The sequence below is a fragment of the Terrapene carolina genome, unplaced genomic scaffold (assembly GCF_002925995.2).
Source record: "Terrapene carolina triunguis isolate 2854851 unplaced genomic scaffold, T_m_triunguis-2.0 Scaffold32, whole genome shotgun sequence".
Taxonomy (NCBI): Eukaryota; Metazoa; Chordata; order Testudines; family Emydidae; genus Terrapene; species Terrapene triunguis.
In genome coordinates, this window is record NW_020664383.1 from 2195762 (window position 1) to 2204230 (window position 8469).

At 47.6% G+C, this 8469-nt stretch overlaps 1 protein-coding gene across 1 annotated transcript in view; it reads right to left on the reverse strand.

Moving 5' to 3' along the window:
• Window positions 1-7620, reverse strand: part of LOC113406627 (junctional adhesion molecule B-like) — a 53274-nt gene extending 45654 nt beyond the window's left edge. The window contains exon 1 of the mRNA XM_026652368.1: window positions 7476-7620. Coding sequence (XP_026508153.1) covers window positions 7476-7530 — 55 coding nt within the window. The 5' untranslated portion in view covers window positions 7531-7620. The remainder of the gene's footprint in view (window positions 1-7475) is intronic.
• Window positions 7621-8469: the final 849 nt, after the last annotated feature.

Genomic DNA, 8469 nt, shown 5'->3' on the forward strand with positions numbered 1-8469 from the left:
ACTGACAGTAGCCACTGATGCAAGGTGGGTTATGAGGGTTGGGGGTTCCCCTGGGAGGGGAGACCCAGAGCGTGAGGGTACTGCTGGGGCAGAATCCTGAGGTAAAGGGCACTGGGGTCCGGGAGGGACACGGGGCAAGCGGCAGGTGAGACACCGGCCACAAGAGGGCGCTCCGTATGCTGGAAAAGAGCTAATTCCTAAGATGACCAGCAGGAGGCGCCACGCTGGTGTCTCTCGACTTCGCTACACTCAAATTGCATCATTCCAAGCCAGGTCACAGAATATATGTGCCAGATCCTTAGTAGGATGCCAATACCTGCACAGGAAAGAGAATGAGGGCATATCTATGCTACAAACTTTTGCCGACACAAGTTATGTCAGCATGAAGCTGCCACATTTAGTATACCGCTTTTGCGCTTGCATACTTGGTTCCTTGCATCGGTGCTCTGCGTACTCACCAAGAGAGCTTGTTTCGATGCCCAATATGGTACACCATGGGTAGGTATCCCAATGTGCAAACCACCACAGTCCCATACACTATCTTTTGGTAAGTTATGACAATGCACAGTGGGGCCAAAGAGTCACACAGGGGTCAACCCTGAGACTGAGGGGTCAAGTTCCTATCATGCAACTTTCTCCACCCCATAATGCTATCTCTATCCATGACTATTTTGAAAATCCCACAAACCTGCATGGGACTTCTTGTTTGTCATCTTTGACAGAAGCATGGAGTTTGTACAGCTCTGCCCTACTGTCAAGTGCGTTTCAAACATGGGACGCACAGACCTCTGGTATTTGCAGAGCCACAAGAAGAGCAGCAGGGAACAAGATGATCTCCTGGAGCTCAGATTGCTGTGGAACACAATTCAAGATTGTCGGTGGCATTCTTGGAGCAGCTGCAAACAGTGGAGTGCTGCTTCTGGGTCTGAGAAACAAGCACTGACTGAGGGGATCACATCACATTGCAGGTGTGGGATGACAAGCAGTGGCTGCAGAAGTTTTGGATGCGCAAGGCCACATTCCTGAATCTGTGTGCTGAGCTCACCCCAGCCATCCAGCGCAGGAACACCAGCATGAGAGCTGCACTGACAGTGGAGGCACGAGTCGTGATCGCATTGTGGAAACTTGCAACTCCAAGTTGCTACCAGACAGTGGGAAGTCATCTTGCAGTTGGAAAATCCACTGTGAGGGCTGCTGATTAGTTGCCTAAGGCCAGATTACAAAGCACCCAATCAAAAGCAGATAGCTGGTGAACTGTTAGATGCAGTTACTGATAGCTTGAGGATAGAAGCATGCAACAGATTACACAGAAAAGCAGTTACATTAACACAAGATGGCTGTGCACATTACTCCAATGAACTGTGTGCAGTTAGAGAAAACTGAGGTTTATGTATCAGCGGTTGACACTGAAAGCAATAAGACTGGAAAGTACTGTGTTACAGTGTCAGGGGAAGTCAAGGCATTAGCAAATGACCCGTAAAGTAGTGTTGTTAAGAGTTACCTGACAGACAATGGGAAAAAGATGCAAAGTGTCAGAAGTGAGTTGGAACAAGATGTCAACAATTTGGTTACATATAGATGTGCATTAGGTTGGCTAATTTCACTTGACAAGATCAAAATCAAATTTTTGAATTGCTCCGCTCCGGCACCGGGCAAAAACCTACTGGTCCGTGCTCCAACTCTGGGCTCCACTCCAAAGCCCTGTAATATGGTGTACATTAAAAAAAATTTAAAATAGAGAATGCCTTACACTGGGACTAACTAGTTTTTTCACAGGTTGGTAAAAAACTATGATTTTACCAGGTAAAACCACCTATGGTAAATACTATGCCAGGGATTGGCAACCTTTGGCATGCGGCTCGCCAGGGTAAGCCCCCTGGTGGGCCGGGCCGGTTTGTTTACCTGCCGTGTCCGCAGGTTCAGCCGATCGTGGCTCCCACTGGCCACAGTTCGCCACTGCAGGCCAATGGGGGCTGCGGGAAGCTGCAGCCAGCACATCCCTCAGCCCGCGCCGCTTCCCGCAGCCCCCATTGGCCTGGAGCGGCAAACCGCGGCCAGTGGGAGCCAGGATCGGCCAAACCTGCGGACGTGGCAGGTAAACAAACTGGCCCAGCCCGCCCCACTAGGGGGCTTATCCTGGTGGGTCGCGTGCCGAATGTTGCTGTTCCCTGTACTATGCCATTGCTGTAATTCAAAGTTTTGCATGTGTGACCCTATGAGATATTTCTTGGCAAATTTTATGTGAATGAAACAATTTGTTTGAGATATGGATATTGGAAACTAGGTGTAAATCATCTTTCATAAATTCTTATGCTTGTGTGTCATATTTTATCTCCAGGATGTTTTGGCACAGAAACTCCATATTTGGCTCATTCAAAGATTCTTAAAAAGAACAGGAGTACTTGTGGCACCTTAGAGACTAACAAATTTATTAGAGCATAAGCTTTCGTGGGATGTAGCCCACGAAAGCTTATGCTCTAATAAATTTGTTAGTCTCTAAGGTGCCACAAGTACTCCTGTTCTTTTTGCGGATACAGACTAACATGGCTGCTACTTTGAAACCTGTCAAAGATTCTTGAAAATGGTCCTTTGCACTAGGGCAGGGGTCTCAAAGTCCCAGCCCGCGGGCCATCTGTGGCCCAAGAACCTCCGCACTGCAGCCCGCAGAGGAGAGATGCATGCAGCCATGCTGCCCGCAATGTCTGCTGCAGGCACCACCCCCCACAGCTTCCATTGGCTGGGGGAGAGGGACAGAGATACCATCACTAGTCACCAGGCAGAGTCAGCCATGGAGACAGCGTCATTTATATTCATTGGGGAAAAAAGTCAGTCAAAATACCGGACACAACTATCTGATGCACAGTTTGCTGCAATCCTTAAGGTTTCAACTGCTTAGTCACTGAGGCCAAACATCAACCAACTGACAAAACTGAAGAGTTGCCAGGTGTCTGGCAAACACTAAAAACTCTCTGGCAGGCGAAGAATTGTATAAAGTTTTATGACAGTTTTATTATTTCTAAGAAATCTGAAATTAAAAATACAATATAAACGTTTTCTTTTCTGAACACCATCTTCAGTGACATTATTGGCCCGCTGGGAGGATTTGAGGACTGGCACTGGCCCTAAGGTAAACTGAGTTTGAGACCCCTGCACTAGAGCTTTCCAAGACCTGGGAATATGTGTTTGAACGTACTCAGAATTGAATTAGGAGGGTCAGAATGATGCATTGTAACATTTGCCAAAGACACTATACTGCCTTTGTAAAGTCCTCATAGGGAGATATAGGGCCTGATTTTCCTATGTTTCACTAGTTTTCACCAATGAAATTCCATTCACTTCAATACAGTTAATCCTGATTTACACCAGCATGAGGAAAAAATATCAGACTGATCGGACTTTGGAAACGTTATAAAAGGTCTGATAAACTTTTAGATTCATTGGTACGAAGGCTTAAATTCTCATACAGTATTTCCCATAGCCTCTCACCCCCATCCAGGGTTCTGGGCTTCAGCCCCGTGGGGCACACCAAGGCTCAGGGCTTTAGACCCACGGGTTTAAAAATATTTACTAGAGCTCTGCTTCACACAGCGCCGGCTGAATTTAAAGCCCTGATTGGTATCTTTCCACAATCACTACCACTACACATCTAGATTAATGCACTTATTCCCCTGGACCTTATAACTGCCCCATGAACACAGCTCATTCTCATTCAAGGATTCTTTCAGGCCTTTTAAATTCTCAATGGGTAGCTCACGGCTTAGGAAGCTCACATGGTCTCCATCAGAGTACAAACTGTCAGCCCTTTTAATTTGGTCCTCGAGCTCCCGCCAGGGATCAGGGTCAGAGGCTTGCCCCGCTCCACGTGTGTTGTGGCTCAGCGCGGCTCCCGGAAGCAGCAGCATGTCCTCCCTCTGGCTCCTACAAGTAGGGGCAGCCACAGGTCTTCGCATGCTGCCCCTGCCCCAAGCGCTGGCTCTGCAGCTCCCATTGGCTGGGAACCGTGGCCAATGGGAGCTCCAGGGGAGGCGCCTGTGGACAGGGCAGTGCACAGAGCCACCCGGCCAACACCACACCTCCACGTAGGAGGAGCTGGAGGGCAGACATGCCACTGCTTCTGGGAGCTGCTTGAGATAAGCCTGCCCCCCTGACCTCCTCCTGTGCCCCAACCCCCTGCCCCAACCCTGATCTCCCTCCCACCCTCTGAACCCCTCAGTCCCAGCCCGGAGCACCCTCCTGCACCCCAAACCCTTCATCCCCAGCCCCATCCCAGAGCCTGCACTCCCAGTCAGAGCCCTCACCCCTCCCCCACACCCCAAACCCTTGCCCCAACCCATACCCTGAACCCCTCATTTCTGGCCCCATCCTGGAACACGCACCCCCAACCCAGAGCCTGAACTCCCAGCCAGAGCCCTCACCCCCTTCCACACCCCAATCTCCAATTTTGTGAGCATTTATGGCCCGCCATACAATTTCCATACCCAGATGTAGCCCTCAGGCCAAAAAGTTTGCCCACACCTGGGCTAGATTATCTCACTCTAGGTCGCCATTGTGAATTAGTGAGATTCTGCTACATACACATTTCAGTTCAAAATGTTATTTCCACACACAACCTCAGAAACAGATGTCAGATCTAATCACTAAAATGAGAAGAGGTTGAAGACACCAAAACAAATTAAATGTATGATACAAAAATACAGGGTATTCAGTAAAATATGTTCTATGTATGATACATTCTTATTAGATGTTTGGCATAATTTGCTGCATACACACTGTTAATCTGAAGATTTCTTTTCCAGTGTTACAACTTCTCATGTTTATGTTCAGTGTGCCCTCGGGCAGGGCAATTTTTTTTTTCTGATTTACATCCCTTTCTGTTTTGCTTTAAAAAAGGGTTACCTTTTGAGCCATGCTGTCAATAGAACTGTGTCAAGTTTCTGAAACTGCAAGGGAAAGTTTGGGGTTTCTTTGTTTTACATAATAAATTAAAACTTTCTGCAGACATAGAAAAATTTCAGCTCCAATACCGCTTCTTTATTTTGTAAAATACACCCTGAAAACTGCCTTACTGGGGCAAATGAACAACTTTCTTTGAAACAAGCCTACTTAACAGGCTACATACAATAGTTTCAATATGTTCTATGTTTTTAATCAGTACAGAGTCTCCCCATTTGTACTGAAGCTGTTTGTTTTTATTTCTAAGGTGGATACATATTTTGGCTTTTGCTCCTGGGCTCAAAGAAAACAATAATAGTTTTGTGCACTTGAGGCCTGATCCAAAGCTCTACTGAAGTCAATAGCACTCCACAAGAGTTCAGAGGTCCACCCATGAAGAACTATTTGAAGGAACATGAGGTAAAGGACTGCAGAATCTGACCCAGTATTGGAAAAGATTATATTTGTATTGGATTATTGACCACAGTAACAGACATTTACTGCGTCACCATAACAGGGTACTTACATCAGTCAGAGACACATGCACAAACAAGTTGATTTACATCAACCTAACTTTGTAATATAGACCAGGCCTAATCTACCACATTGATGGGTGCAGTATGAGACCCTAAACATGCAGGCAAACAGGTTGGTTTTACAGGCAAGGGTTTGGTATTATTAATTATTATTATTGTAGTAGTGCCTAGGAGCCCCAGTCAAAGACCAGGACCACATTGTGCTAGGTGCTGTACAAACACAGAAAAGGCAGTCCTTGCCTCAAAGAGCTTTTGTTTATTCTTGACAAATCCAGGTAAATAACAACCACCCAAGTTAACTTCCTTCTTTGACAGGATTACTACCTAGTGGAGGGGGAAGCTGTAGATGTGATATAGTTTGACTTTAGTAAGGCTTTTGACATAGTCCCACATGACCTTGTCATAAGCAAACTAGGGAAATGTGATCTAAATTAAATTATTATAAGGTGGATCCACAACTGGATGAAAAATTGTACTCAAAGAGTAGCTATCAATGGTTTGCTGTCAAACTGGGAAGACATATCTAGTGGGGTCTCACAGGAGTCTGTCTGGGGTTCAGTACTATTCAATATTTTCATTAATGACTTAGATAACAGAGTATGCTTATAAAATTTGCAGATGATACCACACTGGGAGGGTTGCAAGCACTTTGGAGAACAGAATTAGAATTAAAAACAACCATGACAAACTGGAGAACTGGTCTGAAGTCAATAAAATGAAATTCAATGAAGACAAGTACAAAGTACTATACTTCGGAAAGAAAAAAATTAAATGCACAGCTACAAAATGGGAATAACTGGCTAAGCATTAGTAGTTTTGAAAAGAATCCAGGGTTATAGTGGATCCACAAACAGAATGAGTCAAGGATGATATACAGTTGCAAAGAAGGCTAATATTCTGAGGTGCATATAAGACATGGGAGATAAGGGTCTCACTCTACTCAGTGGTGAGACCTCGGCTGGAGTATTGTGTTCAATTCTGGGCATCAAACTTTAGAGAAAATGTGGACAAATTGGAAAAAATCCACCTGAGAGCAACAAAAATGATGAAAGGTTTAGAAGACCTGATGTATGAGGAAAGATTAAAATAATGTGGTATGTTTAGTCTTGAGAAAAGACGACTTGGGAGGGGCCTGATAATAGTCTTCAAATATGTTAAGGTCCCTTATAAAGAGGACAGTGATCAATTGTTGTCCGTGTTCACTAAAGGTAGTACAAGTAGTAATAGGTTTAATCTGCAGCACCAGAGATTTAGGTTAGAGATTAGGAAAAACTTTTTTTTTTTTAAAACAGTAAAGGTAGTTAAACTCGGGAATAGGCTTCCACGGGGGGTTGTGGAAGCCCTATCATTAGAGGTTTTTTAAGAACAGACTGGACAAACACTTGGCAGAGATGGTCTAGGTTTTCCTTTGGGGCTGTGAAATCCCATTTGCTGTTAAGCCTTCCTCTCGCCAAGGCGATGCACCTCTCCATTCAACAAGGAGACCCCCCACCCTCAATGCAAAGTCGTCTTCGCCGAACTCCCAAGGGAAGCTTAAAGCAACAGGTTGGAAGGAAAGGAGCCCAGCCACCTTCTGGAGGAGTCACCAGCTCCTCGCCCCCTAAACTGGCCCGACCAACAGCATTACGGACTAGCGCAGAAGATATCCCGCCACCACAAGCAATAAGCCCCGCTCCATCCTTTCCAAATCCCGCATCCCTTTGCACGCGATGCAGCCCGCTTCGGGGCCCGCTCCAGCCCGCAGAGGGATCGGACCTGTCCCTGCTTCCCCCTTGCAGTGAGGCAGGGCCACTACCAGGGTCCCGACTCCCAGCACAGCTAGGGGATCAACCCCCGCCCCTTGGCTGGCTCCCCGGAGACACAGCCGCCCCGGCCCCGGGCTGTGCGGGGCGAGCGAGCCCCGGCAGCCGGGGGAACAAAGGACGCTGCGAGCAGCGGGGCTGGGGCTGCGCCCTGCCCTCCAGCAGGGCCCGGCTGCAGCGGAGAGGGGAGAGACGCGCCACTTACAGCACAGAGCCCCCAGGGTGCCGAGGAGAAGCGGCAGGAGGCTGCGGCTCGCCATCTTCCAGCACCAGCTGCTTCCCGCGAGGCGGCTGGAGCAGCTCCCAGGGCGCCTCAGCCAGCGGGACTCCCGCGGCGCCCTGCAGGCGGGGGCGGGAGCTCTCCGGCTCCCTCCAGCGGGGGCTTCTCCAGCTTCTAGGGGAGTTGCGGGGAGGTGTCTCTGCAGCCGCCCAGGCTGGGTGTGAAGGTTTCTGCTGGGTCCTAGCACTGCCCGTCACCCTGCGGGGAAGACGGTCCCAAGGAGCGGAAAGGACTGGGGCCACTTCTATATGTCGGTCAGTGTTGTCCTCATACAGCGCAGGCTCCCCGCTGTCAAGGCAGGAGAGGTGAGACACAGCCACACAGAGCCGGTGGTGGGGAAGGGTGGGGCAACCTTTAAATGAACTGAGAGTCCATTCCAGCTGTAACGGGAATCCCATCTACTCTGGCTGCAGAACTGCCTGGCTGCAATAGCTAAACCAAGCCACCTTCCAGCCCCCGTTTCCTTCCGTGCAGCTCTGAACATTCATGTTAATTTTGATGGATTCCTGATCGTCTTCTTGGCATGCACAGTGCAAACGTAACTTTTCCTTTACACTAACACTGTGAAACCATCCCAGTTTCCTACGCAGCTGCCCCACGCCCTGGAACAATAGCTTGCACTGAGCGTAGTTTGAACAGAAAAATAAAACATCTCTTATTCTATGCGAAGGTAGATTTCAAATATTATTAATTGTTGTTATTAATTATTATTATTTTATTATTGTGTTTCTTTATGTTCCAGTAGCACTCTCACAATGCTGGGCTCAGAAGAGCCAGGATCCTTACTCCAAAGATTATATAGGGATTGATTTTCGTGATCATTGAAGTCACTGGCAAAGCTATCATTGTCCTCAATCGTACAAGATTGGACTCATACAACAGACAAATAGTTATTACATTTCTCGTAGTGAGCCTGATT